This window comes from Miniopterus natalensis, chromosome X (genome assembly GCF_054644295.1).
Source record: "Miniopterus natalensis isolate mMinNat1 chromosome X, mMinNat1.hap1, whole genome shotgun sequence".
NCBI lineage: Eukaryota > Metazoa > Chordata > Mammalia > Chiroptera > Miniopteridae > Miniopterus > Miniopterus natalensis.
Window position 1 is genome coordinate 80,616,540 of NC_142103.1, and position 16,752 is coordinate 80,633,291.

The 16,752-nt window shown below is 39.1% G+C and overlaps 1 protein-coding gene across 1 annotated transcript; it reads right to left on the minus strand.

The window, feature by feature from the left end:
- Positions 1–594: 594 nt before the first annotated feature.
- DDX3X (DEAD-box helicase 3 X-linked) lies at positions 595–16,477 on the minus strand. Its single transcript, XM_016197043.2, has 17 exons — positions 16,318–16,477; positions 13,227–13,284; positions 11,259–11,306; positions 8,906–9,041; positions 7,819–7,977; positions 7,636–7,735; positions 7,120–7,255; positions 6,375–6,460; positions 6,070–6,168; positions 5,800–5,960; positions 5,226–5,370; positions 5,002–5,146; positions 4,629–4,810; positions 4,428–4,545; positions 4,000–4,153; positions 3,441–3,580; positions 595–3,233 (listed from the first exon to the last, which is right to left on the minus strand). The coding sequence occupies exons 1-17, from the start codon at positions 16,360–16,362 to the stop codon at positions 3,154–3,156; spliced, it is 1,992 nt and encodes a 663-aa protein (XP_016052529.1). The 5' UTR covers positions 16,363–16,477; the 3' UTR covers positions 595–3,153.
- Positions 16,478–16,752: the final 275 nt, after the last annotated feature.

A 16,752-nucleotide genomic window follows, 5' to 3' on the forward strand; every position in this document is an offset into this window, starting at 1 on the left:
TTAACGGCTCTCATACCATCGTTAGTTGGTAGCAAGGTGCCTGCAGCAATGTGTGATAATAGGAGTCAGCAAAAATTGAAGGTGGACGGGGTACCCATGCCATCTCTATTATTCTTACCCCAAATACATTTTAAAAAAATGACTTGAGGGGAGGGAGAAACATCAGTTTGCACACTGAAACCTGCAACCTGAGCATGTACCCTGACGGGGAATCGAACTGGCAACCTTTTGGTGCAAGGGATTGGACTCCCAGCCAACTGAGCCACACCAGCCAGAGCACGAACACATTCTTGATCCCCAAGTCCTTACCACTTGTTTCATTACTAATACACTTATTTTACCCAATTCATCCTTACACTTCAACCATCAAGTGCTTGGCTACAAATAACAGATCCCAACCCACAGTTAAGCTGTTTAAAGTACAAGCCTATTTGTAATAAATGCTGTACACCAGTATGGACCTTCTAGATTTCCATTACAGAAGTCCTTTTTTCACTCTATTATAAATACTTAACAGAACCAGAGTGATTCTGTCTCCAAGAGGAAGCTCAAAATTAGCACCGGACAGTAACCAAAAAAATAACACCTTACAAATTCAGGCAAGAGCACAACTTTATTTTCACCGCTAATAATAAAACCACAATTGACAACAACAAAGGAGACTGCGCAGTTCAACTTTTTATTTTAATAAAATCAGAATATGCACAGCACATGCAGTGCTAGCATCTAAACTAATACAATAAGCAATTACTAAAGCTACAGTGACTTGAGGTTCAATCCTTACATTCAGCAAGTTTAAATCCATTCTTAACATTTTTTTAAACTTTATAACTGAAAATATTGCTTACTGATAGAACTTGCTCAAATGCTATTGCTGAATGTACAAGTCACTGATTATGCCAATACAACAAAGATAACCACATGTTTGAGGATTGCAATGTGCCAGACATTCACTGGAAAAAAAAAATACACACAACTAAACAAAACTCACGCAACAAACATCTGAGAATCTGGACACTTCATATCAGTGTTTTGAAGTGTTTCATTAATATCTTAAGACAAGTGTATCAAAACCTTGGCATGATTTAATTTCAAGTCGCCAATTTTGTTTTTACTAACATCAGAAAGTTATGGCTACACTGCCAATACCGGGTCTGCTTAATTTGACTTAAGAGTTTAATATGACTTAACATTAAAAGCTCACACTACCCCGAAATATATAATTTCACGCATACGGTGACATTCAACATTCAAGTGCCAGTGTTTTTGTACTGTCTTTTGGTCAAGTTTCTTTAAACTTTCAAAGAATCGCTTTTAGGCTTACAAAAATAAATATTTGTCAAAATGTTCAATAAATATTACATAAAACTAGCAGCAAAAAGTATCTAGAAATCTGTCGTGTGCAAATAGTTTTCTTCCCAACCATCACTCCCATGGTCCCAAATAAATTTTAGAATCTAGTCCCATTTCCCCTTCCTAGACAAGCTGCGTTCAACAATCTCCAAGAGACAAAATAAGATTGGAAGTTTAAGGACACGCACACAAGACATATATATAAAATTCTCTGAATGTGCAATAAAAGAAGTATTTTGTAAAAAGTTATGGGCAAAATGTACAAGGGCCTAAACCTAGACTAATTGAAATAGCACCATAACAAATGACCTCAATACTGTCAAGTGCACCTACTTAATAAAAGTTTTAGAACAAGGCACAATACACTTGAAAATCTATTGCACTTTAGGAAATTTTTGCCGTCTCCCTATGCCACTGTAAAAAGATTGAGCGTTTTGATCACCGCATTCTGGCCACAAAATTAGCACAGAATTCAGAGTGGCAGAGGCATTTTAGTGGTGGACAATGCTCATCTTTGGCCAGATTTAGCATAAACAGACTATAAATACAATGGAAACCTATGCAACTAAAACTGACTAAAACTGCACTGTATAGCAGAATTGACACCTTGTGCAGTTATGTACATATTTCCAACCTGTGTGATCTCAAAGATTTCAGTTTACTCTTCTGGAGCCATTTTTACAAAGTCTATAGTAAGCCAGTTTAACATCTCAACGCAGCTTGAACAGAGTAATGTGAATCGGCATTTAAAATAAAGCCTGCTGCATTAATTCTTCCTGTTCATACCCTCTTGACCAAAAAACATCAACACTAGCATGCGTTATTAGACCAAAAATCATCCAGGGCCCTAATGAGGGCTGGTCATTGCTGTGGTCAGCCATTCTACCATTTCAATTTCATTTATGGCAGGCATTTAAAAAGTCTAAGTAGATGAATTCTCCTAAAAACCTATTTCATGTTATCAGACCTTTAAACGTTCCCTGTAATAGTATGCCCACATTTGGCTAGCTCATAATTAATGATCTGCCTAAACATTGAAAGAGGAATTGCTGTATTTACTTGCATTAACTTTGAAAACAGTGCTTTGAATGTATGCATGTATTCATACATCACCTCATCATGACTGGAATGGCTTGTTTAAAGACTATCAGGTTCTAAATACCTATCCAGGATAGAGTGAGCAAATCAGAACTTTAACTTAATACAGTTTGCCACATTAGAAACTAATTCCATTAATATGCTTCAAGACATTTGTTGTTTGTTTTCCCCCAATCTGCAAGTATCAAAAAGCCCTAATGCAGGTTACCGCATAAGTTTTTTTCCTTATAATATTTATGGATGAATCGATGATTCCTGTTAAGTTGTATCACACCTGTGTGCCAAGGTTTGATTTTAGCCCAAGTTCAGTAAATTTATTTTGTCAAAACAATTGATATCTTGAGCATTACTGAGCCAACAGGACATCAAAATAAAAAGTTGTCTAAAGTTAAAGGCACAGTACATTAACAAACAAATGATCCTCAGTCACAAAATTATAAATGCAGTTTGGGATGGGGGTTGGTGGGAGGGGAGTTAATCCAAACTACAGCAATGAAGTCTTCAAACCACCTTTCGAACAGGGCTGCTGATTGTTCATCTCTTCATGTGACCTTGAGCTCCCTTTAAAAAAAAAATTTCAGTGGAGAATCACAGCTGGTAATGTACTGCGAGTTCTTGAAGCTACACAAGGTATAGTCTGGCTAAGTTACATGTGGTTTCCATATTAGCTTGTTTGGCAGGGTGACCTACTGCAAAGCAGGTTCAGTTACCCCACCAGTCAACCCCCTGGGAGTTGTAATTTCCTCCATATCCATCACTGTTGTAAAAGCCTCCATAGCCACCTAATGAGAGATTTAAAAAGGAGAGAAGTTAGTTAAGTCATTCACTATTAAATATAATCTTTCCCTTCCATAAATACTTTGACATAAAATTATGAAAAGCAATCTACGGAGCTTAAGTTCCCCAATGTTTTAAATTATGCTTTGAAAAAGATGACTAAAAGGAAAAAACCGTTCCCCACAGACCTGAGGTTAAAAATTAATACTTACCTCCACCAAACCCTCTGCTGCCGCCATGGCCGCCTCCACCACTGCGGCTGCTGCTTGCACGGCTGCTGCTGAAGCTGGAACTGCTGGCACCACTACTCTGTCGATAGTCTCTGGCACCAAATCCTCCGCTGAATCTACTACTACAAGGACAAAAATGTGTATTGGGTCACATGAAGATGAAATCCCACTAAAATCTGAAATTGCTAAAACTTCCGAGTAACAACACACTGATGCCTATGTTTCAGTATCTAATGTGGCCACAGTAATCTTGATAAGCAAACTCATTTTTTCCATCTTTAGAAACCTACCCAGGAACACCATACCCAACAGATCAGGCTACTACTGTGTGTGTGAATCCCTTTTATTTCATACCTGAATGCTGTACATCTATTTCGAATTAGATGTTGTGTTTATGCTTTGATTCATATTAATTTCTTATGTTAAGAATAAGAAATTGAACACAAACTGTAAATAAAATTACACTTGCTAAACTAATATTTGAGAAGTTATCCTTGGACACAGCACACATCTCCCTCATTATGTACCATCTGTAACTCACCTCTTAGACCGTCCACGACTGCTGCCCTTGTAGTGGTGTTCGTAAGCCATGCTTTCCAACCAAGATGGCACTTCTTGTTTAGCTTCAACGAGCAGATCCAACAAATCCTTTGTGATGTTTACATTCCTCTCATTAAAGAATGAGGTGGCAAGGCCTGGAACAGTTCCAAAAGTACATAAATTCACGTCTTCCATAAAGTAGCACAGGATTCTCATTTTCCTTAGTAGAATATTAAGTATAATACTAAAAAAAATTTGCAACTTGCTATTTAACTAACTCCAAGTTCTTTGAACAAAACCTGACTATGCTGAAATGTATTTTAACTGCATTCCTCAGAAACAGAAATTCTTATGATTAAGATCCCGAAAAGTTCTTTGCTGCATGAATCACACTGAAAAAAACAACCAAAACATTAAGTAACCACTTACCAAGGTTTCCTACACGTCCTGTACGGCCAATGCGATGCACGTATTCTTCAATATCACTTGGCAAGTCAAAATTGATAACATGTTTCACATTCGAAATGTCCAGTCCTCTTGCTGCTACCTGGAAAATAACTTTTGTTATATATGGCTCACTTACAAGAAAACCAATAGCTGAACATGAAAACAAGATTATATTATACATACTGCTGTAGCCACTAGAATTGGGCTTTTTCCTGAGCGGAACTGGTGAAGGGCCTCTTCTCTATCTCTCTGAGATCGGTCTCCATGGATACTGGTACAAGCATATCCTTCATGGTATAAGAAATCCTCCAGAGAATCTGCACCCTTTTTGGTCTCCACGAACACTAATGTCAGTGAATCCTTGCCTAAATTTGAAACATTACAAGGTTTTTGTCACTAATAGTGGCTTTTTCTTTGCACTTAGTAAACATGCACATAAAGGCAATATTTAAGACCATTTTAATAGAATGTTTTGAATGAGGAAAAGCAGTAACAGTGACCCAAATGGAGTCTCATTACCTAAGGCATCAGAGTAATGCTAAAATTATCATTTTACCTGTTGCATTTAGAAGGTCAAGCAGAAATGACCGTTTGTCTAACTCTTCCACCCAGACTACTTTCTGTGTGATGTTCTCAGACGTAGAGCCAACTCTTCCTACAGCCAAAAAGATATATTCATCCAAGAAATCACGAGCAAGCATCTGAAAGAAGAAAATTTTATTATCTACTGAGACAAACAAATTCCTAAAACTAAATTAAGTTTGCAGCATCAAACAATACCTGTATTTCCTTAGGGAAAGTAGCACTAAACATCATAGTGTGGCGAACTCCCTTTGGTGGCATAGTATCTTGCTCAACTATTCTACGAATCTGAGGTTCAAACCCCATATCCAACATCCGATCAGCTTCATCCAACACCAAGTATCTGTCATAAAAAAATTCAGTTTAGAATTCGATAGTAGTTTTAGTATAGCTGTACCGTTAAGTACAATTATGTATTTATTCAGATAGTTAAATCCCTCACACAATTTGATACATGTACACGACAGCACAGGATTTTGCCACTAAATAAATCATCCAAGATCAGTCAAATTAGCTCTTATTACTTCACTACTTGTCCAAGTGTGGTTATTCTCAGCCTCTACTAAAATGTCACGGGTTTTTCAACATTAAAATTACAATAATTTAACTTTTTTTTTGAAGATATATATAGAATAAGTAAACTTCTTACAAAAGTTAAAGACAAAGTAAACTACTCAAATTTTAAAACTTAGACAATATAAGTACCACAAAACTAATGGCCAGAAACTTTAGAAATAAACATTGCATTCCATAGATTTAAAAATTAACATACTTGCAGAAGTCTAATCCAATCTTTCCTCTTTCCATCATATCCACTAGACGTCCTGGAGTGGCTACTAACAAGTGGCATCCACGTTCTAAGTCTCGAATCTGCTGACCAATATCAGCGCCACCATAAACGACACAAGGACGCACTCTAGATCTATATGAAAACTATAGGCAAAGAAACGCTATCAACTTCAAAGCCGAGATTTTTACATGGTCATTTAACATTTTCTTGGAGTCAATAAAAAAGCCAATTATTGCTAAAATGAATACTTACTTTCCTGGCTTCCTCGTAGATCTGTACTGCCAATTCTCTAGTTGGTGCTAATACCAAGGAGATTGGGTATTGTTTGCGGCGCCCATACCTTCCATTTTCCTAAGAAATTAATTTATAAATTGAACTCAACATACTTTTTAGAAAACTCATTACAACATAATTCCTTTTTGTAATTTATGGATTACACTGGAAAACAGTTTTACACTAAATAGATTGGAGTGAATCTTTGTGTCATTTAGAAAGCTCTCTCTACAGCCACCTAAAAAGTTCTACTATAATTTCCCATTTTATAAAGAAATATTTACCTTCATGGCCCTCAAGGCCTCGCCTGGACCATCCGAATAAATCTGACTCAAGATGGGCAAAAGAAATGCTGCAGTTTTTCCAGACCCTGTTAAAGAGAATGCATGATCACTCAACCACAGAAAAGCCCGATTACTTTTGAATACATATTGGTAGAGGACAGCTTTATAACTGCCCCATTAACAGCTAAGTTAAAAATAACAAGTGACTTCTTCGATCCACTTGTAACAGGAGTCCACAAACTAAGTAAGGCCCAGACTATCTTTGTAGATACAGCCAGGCTCGATAATTTACATATTGTCTGCCTTTACACTACAGAGCTAAGCAGATGCACTAGACCAATTTTGTTCCTTTACAGAAAGTGTGCCAAAACATAGTATTCACTTCTTTGCATTTGTTTATAAAGAAAAAAAGAATTTTGCCTCAAAAGTGGTATCAATTTCAACTTCCAACACTTTCTTGTTGGTACATACTGCTAGTGTATGAAGCATGACATTCTCACTCTTCGTAAGGCCAAATGATTCAAATGATGTTTATTTTTAATGGGGGAATTTTGCCACCCTCTTTCAAAATGGTCAAACTCACAGATATAGCAAAGCTTATACTGAATTCAAAGGCTAGTTAACTACTCCCATTTATAAAAGATGGGAGGTGCTACTTTACCCATGGAGGTGCCTTTCCCTTGGCCACATTCCTATGGATCACAGGCTATTTTCTATTCTTTTTACTTTAATCAAGTGAGCTTACCTGTTTGGGCACAAGCCATCAGGTCTCTTTTCTCTTTGATAATAGGAATAGCATGCTTTTGCACTGGAGTCGGGCGAGTGTAACGAGTAAGCTCAATGTTTCCCATAATAATTTCTCCCATCTCAACATCACTGAACTGTCAAGAAATTCAACAACAGGGTTAAATTGCTAGAAATGGCCATTTTTGTTTTTTACTAATATAATGGGGGGGGACTAATAGCTGATTTGTATTTTAGTTTACAGCTGCTTTAAGTAAAAATTATGTTACATTGACCTACACTGGAGAAGTTTTGGGTATTTTCTATATTTGACCCATTTCCTATTTTGTATTAATGGTGACACAGTTCAATCCCTTTCCACAAACCAATGTGGCTGGTTTTTAAAGTAACCTTAAAGAATTGTTGAAATAAGACAAGCATGGACTATATATGCCTTTAGGAAGCCTACCTCATGTTTACATGCTGTGGAAAAAAATTACATTTCCCTGTCTTAAAAGATTTAAGTATAAATACTTACACTTTCAATATGTGGAGGACAGTTGTTGCCTGTTGCCTCAACTGGAATATCATCGTATTTCTCAAAGTTAATCCCAGTGTTACCTCCAGAAAAGAGCTCCCTGAAATCAAAAGATTGGAAAATTTGTTATACTAGGTAATAAGGCTGCACTGTAGCATCACAACACATTTTTCAGAAACTTACTGTTCCAGGCGTTCACTTGGTGGCAGTGGTTTTGACCAATCATCCTCATCCGATTTATCACACCAGCGACTATTTCCACCACGTTCAAATTTGCCAAAGCCACTTCTGTCACCACGGCTGCCAATGCCATCATAGTCACCTCGTCCACGATCATCAAACCTGAACAGCACAAACAATTAACCAGAATCCTCATTTAACCAGTTACCGTATTCCTACCACTACTCTAGAACGGAACCTGGAGAGAAGTTGAATTATTCATTCATTGTAGTTAACTTCAGGATGTCAACAGTCCAATTCTGGCTTACTCTTATTGGACAATAAGGCCCTCTAACCAGACTGTACGTATAATTTACATAACTTTATTTTCTAAAATCAGTATCCTTTATTTCTATGAAATTATATAGCCTACACAGTCCTCCATACATGCTGAATTTATTTTATTTGAAATCAGCATATAGCTTACACCTTTATAGTGGTAGGGGAAAAATAGTACACCAAGTATCAATTGTCCCAGTTATACTAGGATATCATTTAAAGGACAATTCACCTGTGTGACAAATTTTGGATAAAAGGTAGAAAATAATCCTTACCTGAATTAAGATGTTTTTAGAGTTTTAGGCCTGTTTGCGAAAAATCAGGACACACAGGACTAACCACAGCTATTAGGCGCATGAGGTCAGTTCACCACACTTATGTAATCAAAAATATAAGGTGTTTAAAAATTGTCATAGAATATCCACAAAAATCTCAACCAAATTAGGCCATTCACTAGATAAACTTACTTTTAAATAGAATATATAAAACTAGAGAGAAATATAAAAATAACTGATTTCAATATGCCAAAAGGCACATTCTTAGTCTCATCTAATTTCTACGTAAAAAGCTCAATTTAGTAAAGACCTCTTACAGCTAAGAAAATACGATTATAACAGACATAATGCTTAACATCCAAATAGGTGGTCTATTAAGGAGAAAAAATATGCTTAATGATCAGAGAACAAAGATGAGGGCTTACCAAATTAAAGTTCGATTCCTAAATTGCTATCCTGTACACACATATAAGGTGAAAAGGTAAGAAATCACTTACCTTCCCCTTGACCCACCACTTCCACGATCACTGAAGAAACTGGACTTTCCTCTCGAATCACCACGAGGTCCAAAGCTGCTGTATGCATCCTTATCCTTATTGGAGCTCCAACCTGAACTGTCTTTATCGTAGAATCCTTCAATTAAAATAAAAACCCATTTTAATGTATTATTAAAAATTGGTAATACCTTAACATGATTCTCATGTTCCTGAATTTGAAGCACTCTGTAGACTGGGGGGGACAATGGAAATTATTCCTATCACAGCACTAGAAAAAACCAAGATTTAGAGCTGGTTTACACTGGCACACAAAATGTTTTAGATCTTTAGTTCTCTCCATTAGAAAATACTGTACACTAAACCAAGCAATCTGATAATCTAAAAATGTTCTGAATAAATACCACCTCTAAAATGTCAATAGCTTTGCCTGAAACTCAACTATGGCACCGTTTATGACCATCAAAATTTCATTTCAGAGCACTCTCCCACTCGGGAGCATTCCCTTGCCTCTCATACCCCTCCTTCTTCTCCCCAGGTGTGTTACCCCTTTGCCTTTCTCCTAAGCTCCAATGGCCCTTTGCTTCTGTAACTTGTTTCCTGAGCCTACGCAGACCAGCTGGCTCACTTCTACTACCTCTGTAACTTTCTAAATAAACTTTCTCTTATAATTTGGGGAAAAAACACTTAATTTCCATTCATGTTATAGGTATGAGTGAGTTTACTAGGAATCAGTTACCATGTTTCTTAGGGTTAATATTCATTGGAAACATTCTTAAGAGTGTCACATTACTTGATTTAATATAGTACTTTTAGGTTTTAGCAATAAAAAGTTTAAGAACAGTGTTCTGTTCACGTGAAATACATACTGTCAGATGAGAATCAAAAACATCTAGAAAAAAGGAAAATCCTCATCCTTACTCAGTGTGGACAGGTTCATAGGATACAGCTGTTAACATTTAGTAAGAGGGGATGACAAAGGTATAAATAGGGTTTAAAGACAAGTAGAGGGTTTAACTAGCTTCAGTGACATTTTATTAGTCAAAGAGTGTACAAGTTAATTAAAAGTTACTTTCACTCAGCCTTCTGCCAGCCTGGTGACCCAACAGCTTTAGCTATCAACAAAGAATTGAGTTAGGGTTCTAAGATCTCTTTCAGCTCTAAAACCTGATACCGCCTCTTCCTTGTTTTGGGTCACTGCAACAAATGGGGAAAGAAAGCACTAAATATACACGGGGTCAAGTCCATGAAATACATTCTAAGGAATGACAGCAACACCTGTGATGATAAAGACAAATTGTGTTGCAGGCACTAAAAAGAACGACATGATAATCAAGTGATGTGATAAAAACAATAGATTTTATTTTCACGTATTGCCAGGGACAGTGAAGCCAATACATACCACATATGGATATGGAGTGACGGCAAACAACAGGTTCCTATAGACTCTCCTTCTCTACCCTTTCAATCCTACCTTTCTTATATCCAGTATATTCCCTCCTGACCTTTAAGTAATTTTCCTAACCTTTCCTTTTCCTCCAAATCTCAGATCACCCATTTAATGGAATATACAGCACCCAAACAGTGTCCCATAATGTGAGACATCTATCACTACATTACAAACCAAATGAGAAAAGACATGTTGTAATACCTTTTGGACAAAACCTTTCAAATGAAGCAGTTAAAGCAAGTAAATGAAACCAGAGAATCACTCCCAACTTATTAAGTGTGCCCAATGCTATATACCCTGCTAACTATTCCACAATAACCCCATCTTTGTTTTGGAATCTCTGCAAGAAAGAAATAACTGGGTTATCACCATGCAGTTTGGTTTACATAGGGTGCCCACTCACCTTTTTCAAATTAAAATCACACTGATTGATTACAAACACACTAAGCACAAGAATAGTGAACTGTAGCCCAGCCGGGCATGGCTCAGCAGTTGAGCATCGACCTAGGATCCAGCAGATCAGGGTTCGATTCCCGGTCAGGGCACATGCCCGGGTTGCAGGCTAGGCAGCCGATCAATGACTCTCATCATTGATGTTTCTATCTCTCTCTCTCCTCCCCTCCTTTCCTCTCTCTAAAATCAATAAAGATATGTTAAAAAAAATAAATAAATAACAGTGAAATTGTACAAAACTTTGCCCTTGGCCTCAAGAGTATGCATAAGAAATGCAGAATTTTCTACTGTGTGACATTTGGTGAGATTTTTCCAGAGTGACTAAGTCCTAATATTTGAACCGGCTGACAGAGAGCACAGTGTTTACAGACTTCCCAAGGTGTCTCATTTTCCCTAGGCTCAAACTTCTAAACGTAGGAAGAATTAGGTCTACAAACTGCTCAAAGGACTTACCTTTAGTAGCTTCTCTGTTCCTTAAGTGAGGAGGAATATAGCGCCCTTCTAGAAGAAAAAAAAAAAAAAAAGCCCAAATCATTCAAGTTAAAGGTGCTTACAAACACTTGTGCTATTAATAAATGGTTGTAGAAAAAAAACTTCTAGTCTAACTTGGAAAAGGAAGGGGGTGGGGAATGAATCCACTTTTATTTTAAATGGGTTAAGGCTTTATAAGGATAACTTTAAAAGAGGGGGAGGACAAGTTTGGCAAACAAAAAATTGACTTGGAACCTAACAGTTAAACTGTACGAATTAATATAATTTAACTTGCCACTAGTGGTTTATTGAACACAATTAAAGGCCTGCTGTGATTTCAGAGAATTGTTATAAACAAAAACAGTTAAAACTGAAGTACTATTACTATAACCACCTAAAAAACTATGTAATAAATCACACAATTAGACACTAAGAGGCTTTTTTTGTTTCCATCCCGGTAATTTCCAAAACAGAATAAATATATATATGGAAAAGCTGAAAAGGGGAAATGATTTCAAAGAATTGGGGGTTTTAATTTGGGGCTTGCTGAGTTTATGGAAAGTTAACTGTTGCTCTGTATGCAGGCAAGAATATGGCTTAGAAAATAGATGAGAAGGCAAAAACAAATAATGTATATCCACCAAGTAAAGGAAAGCCAACTCATTTTATTACTAAGCTACAATTTAACTTTCCTTTTCCCTTCTGGGTTGAATTAAGTATTAAAGATCTCTATTAGGAGGACCAATTCCTAACATTCTTAGCGCAAATGGCAAATACAGTGAAATTTAAAACAAATACTAAATGGCCATGGCTGGGTAGCTCAGTTGGTTAGAGTATTTTCCCAATACACCAAGGTTGTGGGTTCGATGCAACCAATGAATGCATAAATAAGTGAAACAACAAACCGATGTTTTTGTTTCTCAAATAAATAACAAATACTAAGTATGTGCCCAGTGAGGCCCTTCTTGCCCAAAAATGAGGACACACCCTTTACTATGTAATACAGTACTTGAAGAAATACTGATTCCAGACGCTACAGCCCATACCCTTCTCTTTTATTTAATAGGTTGGAAGAGACCTAAGCTGAAGGAAGTCTACTGCCAAATAATGAACTACCAAAATCCCCTGCACCTCAATACTAATCTAACAAGCCTCAAAAAACAAACAAAAAAAACCTCTGGGGAAAATAAAACCTTTCATATCTAATTTTTTTATTTTATTTTATTGTAGACAGTACTACAGATGTCTCCCATTTTCTCCCTTTTTGCTTCCCTCCATCCAACCCCCGCCCCACCCCAGGCCTTCCCTATGCTGTTGTCTGTGTCCCTAGGTTATGCATATCCGCTCTTTGGTTAATCTCTTCCTGTCCCCTCCCCCAAACTGAGATGTGTTATTCTGTTCCATGCATCCATACCTCTGGATCCATGAATGTGTTTATTGTTTTTTAGATTCCACTTGTATATCTAACTTCTTTTCAAAAGAATGACAGTGACACAGCATTTAAAATCCTAAATCACTACCGCAAGCTTCAATTCAGCTTTGTTCAATTAGTTTCATGTTCTTCATGGAACAGGAGTAGCCATAGCAATTGAATGTGAATGTTCCCTTTATTATTGAGTTTAATTCTGATAGATTCACTCTAACACAACTCCACCACCTCTAAGCTGGGCTCAGGATTCGTAACGGACAAATTCTTGTAAATGTACAATTTGTATGTTGTATGAACTTCTTTAAATGATTATTTTCACTCAAGAAAACCAGCCCCTTTTTTACTACCGAAAGGTTACCGTGCTTTAGATTGATCACTAATACATAATTCTACATAACACTGTCTATGTAATTCTTTACACAGTAAAAAATCAGGGGAAATTGTTAAACGTTACATAAGTAAATAAAAATTACAATATTAAAGCTCTAATATTCAGTAAATCCCTAAAACATTTTACTTACTGCTGGCTGTACTTCCTCCACTCTGATTATCTGAAGAGTTCAGGTCTAGGCCAGCAAACTAGGAAAAGAGAGTTAAATGGTTAGTAGCAGGAATGGTGAAATATTACTAAAACTAGTCTGCCGCCTCATGGGACTGGATTGAAACTCTTAATGCGAATGTGACCAACAACGTGCTTTTAAGACTGTAAAGTTCTAAACAAATACAAAACAGTATTACTGTACATACCGCAAAAGGCAGCACACACCAAGATGTTGGTGCTGTCCAGTAGAAACTGGGCCCATGTGAGTCATTCCCTCAGAATGACTTTCCCCTATATCATTCTCCATAGTAAAAGCTCAAGAAACGTTTTAAAATGTCAAATACACAAAGGATTAATTTTAGCTCCAATCATATTTGACAAATGTTTTCAATGCCAACTTTCTACTTGTAATTATTTTAAACCTACAAAGCATACCTGAAAATGTAAGAACAAAATTTTAATTCCTTTATTACTAAATACTGCGCAAGTGTTTTTTAACTAGGGTAGCACTCTTAAAGAAAATATATATCCACCACTTACAAAGCACTATGTTGAGGACAACTCTGTGAAGTGAGTACCTACACATTCTCCCACTTTCACCATTGAGATAAGCACAAGTGGCACTCAATGCCCTTAAAGACTAGGACTGCCTTTAATCCCCATTTTTACCTATCCCTTTATTATATTAGTAGTTCAAAGCCTCAACAAAAGACCTGCTATCTTCATCACATTGTGTTGTTATGACTAACCAAGAATTACTTACAAGCAACAGAGGGGGGAGAACTATACACACCAAAGTATTTTAAAAGCCACGAGACCAAGTCACACACTACTGTTGCCACCTGCCTACAAAGGTGATGGATGCACTATACTGTAAGTCTTCCGTTAAAAGGTCAAGATGATTCTGTCTAATTACAAGCATCAATGGAGTCATTGAAAATTATAAAGAGGCTAAGTCTTAAAAAAGAAAATGAGCTAAGACTTAAGTGCCTTATTTCTATAATTTGTTAGCAAAAATGCTGTCAGGCTTTCTCTCTAGCAGTTATCTCTAAAGCACACAAGAAAAAACTTTGCACTTATTACAAGTTTTATTAATTTTACACTTGAAACATGAAAAAGCCTTGTTACGATTAGGCTGTTGCAATTTTCTGTTGAGAATTTGCTTGCTGCTGAATTCTAAGGACTGCCTATTCTTTCGAATTACATCAGTTGCAATTTTAAAGTTCATTCCTGCGTAGAATCTTAAAAAAAAAAACGCACTGCCCTGGCCAGGTGGCTGGAGAGTGTCCTGTACAGCCAAAGATTGCAGGTTTCATTCCCAGTCAGTACACATACCTAACGCTGTCGGTTGAAACCACAATCAGGGCACCTAAGGAGGGCAACCGATCTTTCTATCTTTCTCACATAGATGCTTCCCCTTCTCTTTTTCTCCCTTCCCCTCTCTAAAAAAATCAAAAAACATATCCTCAGGTGAGGATTTAAAAACAAAAAACAACACGGCACCACTTACATACAAAATGTTAAAGCTAACCCAACACCAGATTTTTTTCCCTGCTCCATTCAACATGTGACGTGAGAAATTAGAGAATTTAATATAATTGATTCATTAACTTAAAAAATGCTCATAGAAACATCATTAATTCCCTAAAAATTATACATGACTACTTGTGTCACTAAATTTCGTTTCAGGATTATTCCGGAGTTCATGGAAAGCAGAAGTTTACTTCAAGGCTCCGAACATCCTATTGAAGAGCTTATCTGAAGAGCTGGGCCACTGTTGCAGAGGAATGCAGACTTCCTGCCACTAAAGCCCATATCGCCCGCCCCGCACCCCCCGGTCTCCCAACTTACACATTCTCCTCTCCCCTACCCCCACACCCTTAGAAAAGAGGATTCCAGTAAGACAACACACCTTATTTGACCTATTCCAAAATTTTACTCCACGGGCAGCAACAAGTCAACCAAACTTTATTTTCCCCTCAATAAAAAGTCTTCATTTTATTGAAGCCACACTTGGGGTATTTTTCCCCCCACACTACATCTTAGCCAAAAAGCTGAGAAGCTGAGGTATTTTTTTCCTTTGGCCGACCTCTGGATCAAACGCCACTAACATTCATACAACCCGTGGTCTCTCCAAAAAAAAAAAACCAAAAAACCACGCGTGGCCATCGGCTAAATCGCCCCACAGTGACTACCTGGAGGAAACACCGAATCTCCGTCTCCGGAGACCAGAGTCGACGCTCACGCAGCGGCCCATTACTCCCTCCCCGCCCCCCCTCCTCCCCGAATCTTCTGCGTCACAAAACTTTCCACTCCGGAAACGCGGCCTCCCGGGCCGCAGCGCCGGGCCAGAGGAAACCGAGCTGGAGCGAGAAAGCCTGCGGAAGGACGCCGGGGATGAACAAGATGCCCATTCTGTCTCCTTTCCAGGACCTCACGGGCCAGGGACCCGCTGATCCAACCTCTCCCGCTAGTGGGCCGCAGCGCCGCCCAGCCGCCCAGCACCACACAAAGGAGGCCGCCGCCATTACCCCGAAGCGCAGGCCGCCCCCGCGCCGCCCCCTCCCACATTCCAGGGACCCGTTCCATCTCAGGGGCGCGCGCGCACGCACACACACACACACACACACACCAACGCCGCCGGACAAGAATCCGGGCCGCGCGTGCACGGAAGGCTGAAGCCCTGGATGCCACAAAGAGTCCACGCTCGCGCACCAAGCACCCCACCACCACCACCCATGGGTCACTAGTCAATCGAGGTTCGCGCGTGCGCCTCACCGCGAGAGCGCGCGCACCCCCACCTCAGCAAGCCTGCGCACGCACACACAAAAGCCGCCATTGTACTCGTCCCAGGGACAATACCGCCGGCCAAGCCGGCTACCCGGCCCGGGCGACAGTCACAACCAGCATTCCCGCCACCTCCCCGTTCCTCCACAACCCCGGGCCCTTGGCACTCGTCAGCCCGAAGTAGCCAGGAAATGGGAACATAGGGTCTCGGTCAACGCTGCGCCATAAGCCAAGTTAGGTCAGGGGAGGGAATCGTGCAATACAGAGGGCTCCTAGCAGCTCACCTGCTGGTCCAGCCCGAGCGCATTTTCCACCGCCACATGACTCATCCCTGAAGAGTACCGAGAACTCGGAGTCTTCGGCTGCTGAGCGAGTGTGTTTGGTTCACCGCGAAGATCCTCTCACGGGAGAACTGCGGCTCTGGAGCGCACGGCGCTGCCACGGATCTAATATACCACTCGAAAGGCTCTTACGTCAGCACGTAAGACGTATGCCCTCCCTTTCACACCCCCACTCCCCCTGCCACTTCTGCCTAGCTACTGCGCGCTCCTTCAGTCCTAATCTCGCGGGATTTCCTAGTTTCCCGTCCCCGGCTCGTCGTCCTACCTGGCAGCTCAAAGCGCGAAACGCTGTCCTAGTTCGCTTGATCTTCCCCCTATTCTCCGCTAATGCCCTAGCTACGTAAGGCTGGGAGTTCTCGAGATCTCGCGAGAACTCGT